Source organism: Zingiber officinale, chromosome 5A (assembly GCF_018446385.1).
Source record: "Zingiber officinale cultivar Zhangliang chromosome 5A, Zo_v1.1, whole genome shotgun sequence".
Classification (NCBI taxonomy): Eukaryota; Viridiplantae; Streptophyta; class Magnoliopsida; order Zingiberales; family Zingiberaceae; genus Zingiber; species Zingiber officinale.
Genome location: NC_055994.1, coordinates 118,404,601 through 118,417,788, shown reverse-complemented (window position 1 = coordinate 118,417,788; position 13,188 = coordinate 118,404,601). Strand labels below are relative to the sequence as shown.

Genomic DNA, 13,188 nt, shown 5'->3' with positions numbered 1-13,188 from the left:
TTATTATTATTATTATTATTATTATTATTATTATTATTATTATTATTGCAAAATGGAACAAACCTATAGGATATACCTTCGATTTCATGCACCTACATATCTAGGTAATCTTTGCATCTCACAAATATCTAAGTTTGACTATTTGTGTATTGAGCCACATAGACAAACGTGTGATGATTAGAATTGACCCCATGTTCTAGATGTAGTTTAGTGAATCAATATGAATCAAGAGGTATAAATATAAATTAATCACTACGATGACTAATTTCTAATTAGACTTGATGATTAACTGATATCATTTAAGTCCAGAAAAAGAATTAAATATTTTCTCAAGGATGATATTATGATTTATTTTTAAGATTATGTTTTTCAAAATATTGTATTATTATTATTATTATTATTATTATTATTATTATTATTATTATTATTATTATTATTATTATTATTATTATATAATATTCTATTTATTTATTTATATGCCAAATGGAACCAGCCTAGACTATACAATCGATTTCATGCACCTATAGATCTAGATAACCTTTGCATCTCACAAACATTTAAGTTTAACTATTTGTATATTAAGCTACGTAGATGAACGTGTGATGACTAGAATTGACCCCATGTTCTAAATGTAGATTAGTGAATCGATATGAATCAAGATGTATAAACACAAATTAACCACTATGATGACTAATTTCTAATTAGACTTGATGGTTAACTGATATCATTTAAGTCCATGAAAAAGGATTAAATATTTTCAAGGATGATATTTAAGATGATTTATTTTTAATATTATATTTTCCAAAATATTGTGTTAATTAATATCAATGCTTCAAAATATGATTGGAATGTGCATGTTTAAAAAAAATTAAGTCGGGATCCATGCATGAAGCATTCTTAGAAAAGTTATCATATCATGCAGAATCATATCTAAATTTCTTAAAGTACATTTTTATTTAATTGTTTATAATTATTTACTTATTAAAATGCATATTTTTATTATATTTATTTAAGTAATTAATTGCTTATTTTTTCACATATAAATCTTTTGGGCAATTAAGTATGTATTTTTTTTAAGTGTTGCTTATTTTTCCAAGGTTAATATCTTTGAAAAGTTTTTAAACTTATATTGCAAGATATTCATATTTTTTTGAAAACTATTTTTAAAATTACTTTTCAAAGGGCATTTCCATTAGACTATATTTTGAAAATTAGTAGGAAATAGCTTTGAAAATGATATAACAAATGGTTTAAGTATTTTAAAAAAATGATTTTTCAAAGCCTTTTGAAAATTATCTTTTCAATAAGACTTATTTTGAAAATTATTTGAAAATTACTTTGAAAGTATTTAAAAATTATCTTGGAAAATATTTTTTAAAGATATTTTGAAAATTATTTCTATAAGAATTATTTTGAATATTATTTGGAAATAATTATAAAAAATTAAGCATTTGAAAGTATTAAAATTCGCAAATTTTGAAAAGCGATTTCAAAATGTGCTTTAAAATTTAAGAATATTTTTGGTATCAAAGATTATTTCAAAACCTAATGTTTTTAAACCTATTTTTTTCCAAAGGGGGGAGAATATTAGTGTAGAAAATACTAGATAGTCAAACCTAGGTTTTAATGTTGGCAAAGATTTAAGTTAAGTTTCATTGTGATTTAATGGGGTTGACTAAGTGTGCAGGTAACCCAATTAGAAAGTCCTAGTAGGTTAAGTTGACTAAACACAAGGCAAGACAAAGGTTCTAATAGATACTAGGCAAAGGAAAAAACCTTTGTTGCGACTAGGCAAGTGGAAGTCCTAGTTGTGGTTAGACAAGGAAGTCCTGGTAGATGGGACTGAGCAGAAAGACTTAGTAGATGGAGTACACCGGATGGAAAGTCTAGATGGATATGGAGGATTGGATGTCTAGTAGTCGATGGGTTTGGAGGACTGAACATCAAGAGAAAGTCCTAGGGAATGACATCAAGAACAAGTTTTTGGTTAAAATTCATTGATAGACTTAAACACCTCATAAACACTTCAAAATAAGTTCATTGTACTTCTTACATCTTCCTTAGTTTAACTATGCCATCATACTTAGATTCAACAACCTAGATTGAGAATTGTAGATTTTTAAAATCTTCATGACCATGAGACAATTTAGTACAAACTCATTAGAGGACTTAGGCCTATCTTATTCACTCACCAACACCACCAAAATGTTCATAGGACTTTGCTGGTTCAGATCATGCTAAACTTTTAAAATTCTAAATATTATAGGTCTATCAATGAGTTTTAACTAAAACTCATTGAGGGTCTTTGACATCTCATAAATATTTCAAATCAAGTTCATTGCATTTCTTGTATTTTTTAAGTAGGGATACTAGGCTTTTGGACTGGCCGTCGCATGTACTTTCCGATTTATCCTGGTGATCAGTGGGAAATTTCTGTGGGTTGGGCCGGTCATCCAAGACTAGTCACCGTGTGCACTTCCCGATTTATCCTGATAATCGATATGAAACTTCTATAGAATCAGACCGGTCATCTCAAGGATAATCAATTAGACTAACTAAGATTATTATTATTATTATTATTATTATTATTATTATTATTATTTTATCTTTTTGAGTATAATCATGTTCTCAAATTAGATTTTACAATGTAGATTGAGAGGTATGAATTTTTAAAATCTTCATAGGATGAGATAATTTGGCACAAGCTAATTAGACAAATAGAAGTCGATTGCTGCTTCAATAGCAATCGACTATTGATCAAAGAGGGGTATAATAGAAAATAGATATATATTTTGGTAAATATAAAATTTGGGTATTAAAAAAAAGTTGGCTACGTGGTTCATTTATACTGTTGAATTAATAGTTTATCACTTATTACCTAATTTATAATAAGTTAATTAATGCATTGATAAGGTTTTTCATACACGATATGTGCATTGACACACGAGAGTCAATTAGTTTATGGCCTAATTATTTGTCAACAATTGAATTGGACTACATTTACAATTTTCCTAAACTAAATAAAAAATAAATGGCATCCCGGTATGATATACAAATAAATCTAGTTATTACATAAAAAGAATTTACACGATAACTTTGACAACTAAAATTTATACAATTAAATTTGCATACTAATTTAAATTACCTTTTACAATAATGTATGTTATATAATGAAATATGACATTTAAAAACATAATTGTTCCAACAACTTTAAAAATTATTTTCAAATTATATCATGATATATGACAATTTATGCATGGGTATATTAATTATGTTGTTTAATATTTTATTACCTCTGTTTTTTACTAAGTACCAACAAATGGTATAATTAGGTGACGTGAAATCATAATAAATACCCACATTAAGAATGAAAAAATGATTATAAAATTTAGTTAGCAATGATAAAACAGTTTAAATATAGATGGAAATATAATAAAAAAATCAAATCTAATAGTTCAAAGAGGATTCAAATAGTCAATTCGATTTAGTAACATCAAAATTTAATTGTCATTATTATTATTATTATTATTATTATTATTATTATTATTATTACTCCATATTATATTCTAGGGAAAACAAAAAAACACACTAGAAATAAATAATGAAACAAACGGATCATGCACTCAAACACTTCATAGAAGAACACAATTTTAGATGAATGCATGGACACATTATTATAGATATTAAAAAAAATAAAGATATATAATTAATTCGATATAAAAATAGTTGAAAATAGACGGTATTTTCAAATCATTTTGTCCTGTGTCATTAAGTGATTCAAACCAAACCAGTCGAAATTAAGAAAAACAGTCAAACTCAATCTATAAAAGAATAGGTCCTTAATTCCCCGGAAGTGCAAGAGCTCCTTATCTTACTAAATAAATGCTTCCACCATTTAATACATTTAAATAAAATTCAAGAGACTGATAGAGATATGAAACGGATGACCTTTTAATCATCTCTATTTAAAGCCTTTCCGTTTCCTTACCCATTTTTATTTCTTCTTCTTCAATTCCTTGAGTGTTTGCTTCAATGCCTTAGAAGATATCTGTATATTGGATGATGCTACACTACTTCCTGGAATCGAGTTTTGCCGAGATGTGGAACGACACAGGCTTCCCTTCTATCTCTCCTTCACCTGGTAATTAAATAATTAATCAGCTAGCGACGTCTCTATCTGCTGATTAAGTTTAATTAGCCATTGTTTGATTTGCTGATGCTGATCAGCTTGAAGGTTGTCCCTTGCAGGAAATGGAGAAGCATGGTTGCAGAATTCCAATACTGTCTCTTCCGAGCAAGAGAGATTGTGAGTCGTTGCTATTTGTAATGAGAAGAATGCTAGATTTTGTCTGATCAAAGTAATGAACTCTTTTGATGATCAGAAACTGTGCCAGCGACTTCTTCGACAGTTTGCAAGATCACTACAGGGACATTAATACAGGACTTCATTCTAAAGTAGACTGACTTCATTCCAAAGTTCTTTTTTTTTTTTTTTTTTTTTTGATAAAATAATAAATTGCCAGGCCATCGGTGAGCCAAGGAAGCGATTGACAACAAGAGATCTTGAGAACAAACATCAAGTGACATTGAACACTTCATACCAGTCCAAAAGGCTGAAGACTTCGTATTCCAGGAAGCAAAGATCGACAATAATTCCAGGAATAATGCCTATTTCTAAAGTAAGTGAATGTAATTAATTTACATGCCATTTTCTGTTCTATTTAACATTATACATTCAGTTGCCCATGAGAAGAAGCCAGAAACTAGGGGATAAGATAACAGCCCTTCAGCAGCTCGTTTCTCCCTTTGGAAAGGCATGTGAAGTCAAAACAAAATACAATAAAAACTAAACGATATATATATAGTTTTTTAAAACGTAAATTGGTTTGCAGACGGACACTGCATCAGTGCTTCAAGAGGCCGCTCTTTCCATCAAGTTCCTCCACGAGCAAATTAAAGTACGCATTGAATCTTCCATGAAGCTTGAGTTTTAATTACTTTAGTGTTTCCTTCAATTCTTCGCCATGTTTGATTACAGGGCCATGCAGAAAGCAGCAGCAGCAGTGGAGACTTGCCTAACAGAGGGCTTTGTCTCGTGCCTATTTTCACCATCCTTGGCTTGGATTTGATGGATCAAACACCTTGTGGCGGCGGCGCGGCTGGCCGGACCAAGCAAACTACAGATCATCGCGATAGTTAATTCACTCTCTCCAGATTCTCTACCATTTACTAGCTCGAGAACAAGTGCGTATTCATTAGTGTCCAATGCATGTTTGGTTGAATAATTCATGTAATGTGGATGGTTAAACATGCAGTTCATAGCTGAGATGCCATGACGATTTCTTCTTTGGACAGGTGGAGTGGTTGTGTTCTTATCTGCTAGTTTAGGGTTTTATAACTAGAATGATAGGTAGACTGGAGAAATAGTTAAAAGATTTTAAATGGATATTAAGTGCGTAGTAGCTAGCGCCGGCTAGGTCATGATGTGTTTGTGTGATGTTTTATGCATGCCCGATCTATGGGAAGGTTTCACTTTTTATGTGTTTTTTTTATTAAGATCTTTCTGATCCCATCCCCAACTAAGTACATGAATTTGTTAGTTTTCTTATTAAATGCATGCTTAGCTCTAATATCATTTGTAATCGCACAACAGATGAACAAAGATATAATTTTTTTAAAAAAATAAAAAATATGAATTATATTAATTTTAAAATTTTATTTATTACACGAAATCCTTCCTTTTTAAAATTTAATAATATAATTTATTCTTTAAAAAATAAAATACTTTTTAAAACAAAATATTAAATTTTCTAATAAAATCTAATATACTTTTTCTAAAATATTTTTTAAAATTTTAATAAATTATAAAAATTAATGATGTAGATAGCTTTGAATAATTTACAATAATATTAAAATTTTGATTGTGTTATTCTTCTTAATTGAAAAAAATTAACTTTGATAAGAAGGTGATGTAGTTGCGAAGCAAAAGTATTTTTTAAGCCAAATGATAAATGAGAACGTTATTATTTATTTCTTTATAAAAGTTTTTATTAGAAGAAGAGATTTTTTTTCATCACAAAAATGTTAGAAAGAGGGCTAAAATGTTTGTCATAGTTGAATTTCCAATGGGATTTCTAAACTATCATAGATATGTAACAATCGCTTAAGTCATAATTTTATTAGACATAATTTGAAATATAGGAGAAACTACCCTCGTAATTTTTAAATAAACAAATTATGAAATATATTATGGGCTTACATATTTTAATAAATTTATTCTATATATTTTTAAATTAATAAATATAGTATGAACCTGTAAAGTTGTAAAAGTTGTTAAATTATCATTAAGTAATGGGATAAGCATAAATTGATTTACCAAAGTCAAGCATAGTGTTACCTAATTTAAATTTTTTGCTAGCACATTAATGTATTTTTGTCAAATTGTAACATCAATATTCCTTTTTTTAATATTTGACAAATTAAGTTCAATAAAAAATAATACAAAATAATAAAATCAACTCCTAACTCCTTAGAATTTTACCTGAATGAGAATTACTATTTTAAATCTATCTATTTCCTTTGATATAAAAAAATTCATTAATTTTAAGTGAAATGGTAATCACTTGCAATTGATGGCATAAATATAAAAATAACATTGAGATTAAAACATGTATCAATTAGGTGAACTAAGGGAAAATCAATAAGTTTGAAATCATTATCATATGATGCTATTAATGCTAAACATCGTCCAGGGCTACAGTGCAGTGGAAGGGTGTCAAGTTATCACCTAGACATCCACAGTTCGATCCCCAATTACGACACATTTGTAGGGGTTTTTCCTCTAAATAGGACACTCAACCATGGGAAAATTTTTCTAAAACTAAATCGGTCACCTTAGATTTGGTGTTACCTGATTCATTAATTTTTTTATTATTATTAATGCTAAATGTCAATTCAAGTGTTACATGATGAAGAAAGATACATAAGTTAAATATGTATCAAAAAAGAAAATGGATTTTTTTTAACAATCGTAGCGAACTATGGTGAATCATGCATAAATTGTGAACCAACACTTCCAAATCATGAATCGTAACTATTTTGGATGATTAAGATTAAGGGACAACTCCCCAGGAATAGTCGAACCGATAGTTCTGAATCATCGAACCATTAGTTCCAAACCATCAAATCATCAATTTCGAACTGGGGTCAAGTCTAGTAGGGTCTATTAAGTATACATGTTGACTTAGTGAGTCCAAGGGCTTGATGGCTAAAGGTATGTAAGATTAGAGAAGGATTGAACCATGACAAGGTGCATCAGAGTATAGCAAGCTAAGAAGAGGATCTTCATAAGCAAATGTGAGAACGATGACTAAGGATCGGAGCCACTGGCTCAAACATCCGAGGATGCAACTATTGGATCAAAATTGCTAGAGGAGGTGAATAGTGCTCGTGCCTTTTTCATATTTTCGAGTAAAGACTATTGGAGAAAATGCTGCAGAAAGTAGAGTAAAGAAGAGAAATTGCTAACACTTTATTTTTTTACTTGGTTCGAAATATGTGATGACTCCTACTACAAAGTCTACACTCGTTGAGTGCTTTCAATGGGTAATCCACTAATAGCTTGAATAAGATTACAGATTTAAAGTACAAGAACTTATAATGTAAAGTTACCGACAACAAAGAGAATTGGAAAACTTGATCGTAGGTTGTCGAAGTAGCATTTGGGCATCATCGAGTTGTCTTTGGAGCAGTGCAAAAGAGAAGTTCGTTGAAATTGAGTTTTGTGATGTTGGCTGCTCGAACAAGGGCTTAATAAGCTATGGAAGACACCTCCATCCTTGTTCAAGGCGCCTCTAGCATCAAAGATTATCCCCTAAACTTCGGTCATGATAATCAACTTAATCTGCGATTTTTATCCTCTGGAGGGTGCTGTCACACTCCAGAGGAGTCCCTACCCGGCAAACGGATATCATCTCCCCTATAATTGTGACAATATGAATCATGAATACAACCACAAGCTACTCACAAGCTATAATCATCAGCTCACATGGCTAAAACATACACAACCACGTAGTTATATACACAACCCACTCGGTTGAAATAAAATGATCACATCCACGCAGTTATATAATAAACAGCCCACACGGCTGTACTAAAACACAGCGAAAAATGAAAGGAAAGCCCATACAAACCAAAAAGATACAATGCGTGTCGGCACGACTTAAACACAATAAAATACTAAAAATGGCAAAGAAGTCACATGGCTAACATACCAATACAATGCCAATACCATAAACAAAACATATAAGAAAACAAGAACGAAGTAAAGACAGTCTTCAAATATGACGTGGGGCCGGCAGACATGATACACTAAGTGACTCCACAATCATCTACCTGCTACCTGAGGAAAAAGAATACACAAATGCAATGGTGAGTGTGAGTCACTCAGCGGGTAATCGATAAGATAGTGCATGGTCTATATAAAAATATGGAGATCAAAGTATACAGTCTCAGTAGGAAAATAAGAACATAATCATATTGACATAATCAATGCATCTAAACATAACTGACAATAGGAATACACACTCAATCTAGATCTAACACATAATATCACCCATAGCATAGTAAACATGCATACCCAATCTGGATCTAACACATAAGGTCAAGATAAAAAATGACATAATAAATGCACATATCGAATCTGAAATCGACATATACAGTACAATGATTAGTAAACTCACCAGGGATCAACAATAAATCTGCTCATAACACCTGAATAATATAACCGACAGCATATACATGTATGATAAATGATATGTATGCAACATGATACTCATATGCAACAATCATAGCTCAAACAAGTGCAACATATCACAATCACATGTAGCTAGTATCTACTAGACATGTATGCAAATATATCTCTATAAGATACACCGTGCATCATATGCAAATGCACATGCATGCCACATAGTATCACTCGCCCCATCCCTCCACCTGCCATGACCCCTGTGCGGCTGAGGGGTCGGGATAATGACAACTGTACAACCCTCCAGCAAACACTTCTCTCGAGTGGATGAGACGACAGTGCGCTAAGTAGTTATCTACTACATAGCGATGGAGTCCCTGACTGCTCACAACGTCGAATATCACAATGTCTAGTGATCGGGTGGCACTACAGAACAAGCGACAACTGCTCTAACTACAATTACTCATGAGTGACCGACCGTGCGGCGCTAAAAATGACTGACAATCCGTTCAACCACAAGGGAGACATTTGATTGTCAGCATGCAGTACAATGATGGACATGATGTAATAATCATGATACAACCACAATCATCATCAATTCAGCAACCTAATCAACATAAGTATCTCCAATATATGATCCATCAATCACCTATATCTATAGGTAAGGGTAGATCCAACAGGTGACTTCTAAATAACAAGTACAATAAGTAATCACACCAGAATCATACACACCACACACGTATGCACTCTACCATATAGGTATAATCAATAAGAAACCTCCAATAGTCATAACAGATACATATGCATACAATCACATAGGTATAATAATGATACCTCCAATATCACACCAAACACATACAATCACTAACATAGATATTATCGACATGATCCTCCAATAGTACACATCAAATATATATACACACAACATAGATACAATTAACATGAAACCTCCAATAGATAACACCGGACATGTGTATACATACAACATATAAATGCATGATCAACATGATAACTCTTATGACACATACCAAACATGTGTACACATAACATCATTTGCATAATCAGCATGTTAACTCAGTCAACAAGACGTATCCTACCATACATACTCTACATGTGAATACACAACATAGTATAGATATTCCAAGTTTAAGACTGTATATGAAATAAATAGATCATCTTAAAGTTCAAGCATAAATATCAAGTAGGATAACAATACTGATAGATTTAAGGTAAAACAACCTAATCCATCAAATAAAAGTAATCATGCACTAAGTTCAAAGAACTAAAGAGGCCAAGGAAGAAATACCCGCCTTAATCTATCAATCGTGCTAAACAATCTGACATCGAGATACTCATCCTGAATCAAATCTTGCAATTACATAATATATTTAGCTAATTACAAACATAGCAAATAGCTAAATAAAATCTCCAATCTAATTAGGGTATCTTAAAACAAACATGATCATTATGTAATCTCACAACTAACCTTAATCATACTAATGCTACTATCAATCATCATGGATAGCAACTTAATCCAATATGATATCAAATCCATAACCAATCTTGTAATCCAATTTAAACTCAGATTCAACAAACTTACCCCCAAATCTGAATGCCCCCACTGATGACTTGCTTCTAGAGAAGGTCGCTGCTGGAGCTGATGGCCAAGGCTTCGTGATACTGCTGCCCTTACCCAAATCAGTAATGTACCATAGATCTGTGTCAGTAGTGCCAGGGGCCAACGATGACCCTAGATCAAAGATAACTACTGGCATCCAATGGTGATCGGAACAGTGGCGGTGATTCGCGGCGTCGGTCTAGTGTATATGGTAAACAACATTGGATCAAAAAGGGGCCTCGGTTGCTAGGGCACGCCGAAGAGAAAATCGATCGATGCTGGCTAGATCAGGGCTGTGGGAATCGAGGGACGTGAGATCGACGTCGACATCTCCGATCTAGAACCACGTAAAGGTGATGAAGGATCCACGTCGATGAAATCACAAGATGGGAGGCGGATTGGTTGTTGCTTGCCGCTAGGCTGAGAGAGGGTTGTCCTCTACTCCCGACGTGGCGGTCAGTACTGATGGCGATGGAGGCTACGTCGGAGTTGTCTAGCCCTTTATGGTTGTTGGCATCAATGCTCGGTAGTAGCACATAGGAAGATGGTGGCATCGGCAAAGTCGCGATGAAGGAGAGAAGAAGGATCGAGATCGGCACAGGGACGCGTGAGGGAGAGGATAAGGAAATTAGGAGAATGAGAGTAGGAAACTAAGGTATTAGGTTTATATACTTAGGTTATTAATAACAACTTTCGGTTAATTAATCTAATCAACTTCTAACTTAATTGGGTATCCAAATAGGCTTTCTTCAAACCTAATTAATTTACTCCATAAAATGTCTCCTCTGAACCCAAATTAAATTCATAAAAATTTCTAAAAATTCTCAAAAATTCCTACAAGATTATTTCTCAAATAATCTTATTATTTAATTGTTATTTGGGTGTCGTATTTTACAGGCGCCTTCTATGTCCTCTAAGGCGCCTTCACGCCCAGATCCAAGGCATCTCCAGCCACATGGGAGGTGCCTCCATGCCCTTCCGTGTGGTGTCTTTGACTAGGATGTCCGAGGCACCTCCTATGTTTGGCGCCTCCAGTAGCACACGAGGCGTCTTGAGCACTGTTCACCCAAAGTTTCCCTTTATTTTTGCTCCTGCAAAAACATGTTAGATTAGTAGAAATATATTTAATCTGTAAAATAAAGTTAACACAATAAAATAACATTACTAGTTAATTTAATAATCTCGAGACTATCTGGTTCTGACTTTCACATCTAACCTCATATGTGAATTTTTTGGGCCAAATTCTATATTTCCTATGATAATTAATGCAAATTTGATTGAGTTGGAAACCAAGAAACTAATTAGAGAGTTGAGCTTGCACAAAAAAGTAATTGGGTACACCATTGATAACATCAAAGGGATCAGTCCTTTTTTATGCATGTACAGAATTTTGCTAAAAGAAGACCACAAAAGCTCAGTCAAATTTCAAAGGAGACTAAATCCTAATATGAAAGAGATGGTTAGAAAAGAGGTACTGAAGCTACTAGATGTAGGGATCATATATCCAATTTTTGATAGTGAGTGGGTAAGTCGGTACATGTAGTTTTAAAGAAGGGTGGAACAATAGTAATAAAAAATGAATGCAATGAATTGATTCCAACTAAAATAGTTACCAAATGACAGATATATATTGATTATTAGAAGTTAAACAAAGAAATAAGAAAGGATCATTTTCCCCTCCCCTTTATTGACCAAATGCTTGAGAGGCTTAGCAAACATTCTTATTTCTGCTACTTGGATGCGTATTTAGGGTTTTTATCAAATTCCAATACATTCCCATGATCAAGAGAAGACTACTTTTACATGCCCTTTGAAACTTCTACTTATTTACGAATGTCTTTTGGATTGTGTAATGCCCCCATAATTTTCCAACACTGTATGATAACTATCTTCTTAGATCTGATAGAAGATATAATGGAAGTATTTTTGGATGACTTCTCAGTGCATGGAACTAGTTTTGACTCATGTCTATCTAATCATTCCAAAGTCCTCTGGAGATGTGAAGAAGTGAATTTAGTTCTCAATTAGGAGAAATGTCACTTCATGGTAAAAGAAGGGATAGTGTTGGGATATAAAATTTCATAACATGGAGAGGTTGATCAGATAAAGGTAGAAGTTATTGAGAAACTTCCCCCACCAATAAATGTGAAGGGAGTACAAAGTTTCTTGAGGCATGCAGGATTTTTTCAAAGATTTATAAAGAACTTCTCTAAAATCTCTAAGCCATTGACTAATCTTTTGATTAAGGATGCAAAATTCTATTTTGATGAGAACTACTTGGAAACCTTCAAGAAAATTAAAAACACCCTTATTACTGCTCCAGTAATTCAAGCACCGGATTGGAAACTTCCATTTAAAATAATGTACGATGCTAGTGATTTTATAGTAGGAACGGTATTAGGGCAGAGGAAAGATAAAAAGCTACATGTCATCCACTATGCCAGCAAAACTCTTGATGAAGCTCAAGTGAACTATGCTACTACAGAAAAGGAACTATTAGCAGTAGTTTTTGTATTTGACAAATCTAGATCATACATGGTAAGTGTTGGATCGAAAGCGCTAGAGGGGGAGGGGGGGTGAATAGCGCTCGTGACCTTCACTTTCATTTTGGAAAACTAAGAGTAAAATGCAGCGAAAAATTAAATAACAATTAAAAACACAGACACCAAGATTTACTTGGTTCGGAGCCTGGGGCGACTCATACTCCAAGGTCCACGCTCATTGAGCGTTTACTTTGGATAATCACTATAAGCTCAGAAAGTTACAATTCAGATTTACAATTAAACAGTAATGAAATTATACCAACAACAAAAATAGTAATCTT

At 32.7% G+C, this 13,188-nt stretch overlaps 1 protein-coding gene across 1 annotated transcript; it reads left to right on the top strand.

The window, feature by feature from the left end:
- Positions 1-4,098: 4,098 nt before the first annotated feature.
- On the top strand, positions 4,099-5,200 carry LOC121979931 (transcription factor bHLH114-like). The gene is made up of 7 exons (XM_042531907.1): positions 4,099-4,141; positions 4,249-4,306; positions 4,383-4,455; positions 4,524-4,679; positions 4,740-4,814; positions 4,893-4,958; positions 5,039-5,200. Exons 1-7 carry the CDS (start codon positions 4,099-4,101, stop codon positions 5,198-5,200), a joined length of 633 nt encoding a protein of 210 aa, XP_042387841.1.
- The last annotated feature ends 7,988 nt before the right edge of the window (positions 5,201-13,188 follow it).

What these genes read in the sequence shown, in the direction of transcription:
- LOC121979931 (XM_042531907.1), top strand. Translation starts at nt 4,099, where the DNA reads ATGTGGAACGACACAGGCTTCCCTTCTATCTCTCCTTCACCTG. An exon ending in TCGTTTCTCCCTTTGGAAAG is followed by an intron (nt 4,815 to 4,892) that starts GCATGTGAAGTC and finishes ATTGGTTTGCAG; the next exon opens with ACGGACACTGCATCAGTGCT. An exon ending in TCCTCCACGAGCAAATTAAA is followed by an intron (nt 4,959 to 5,038) that starts GTACGCATTGAA and finishes GTTTGATTACAG; the next exon opens with GGCCATGCAGAAAGCAGCAG.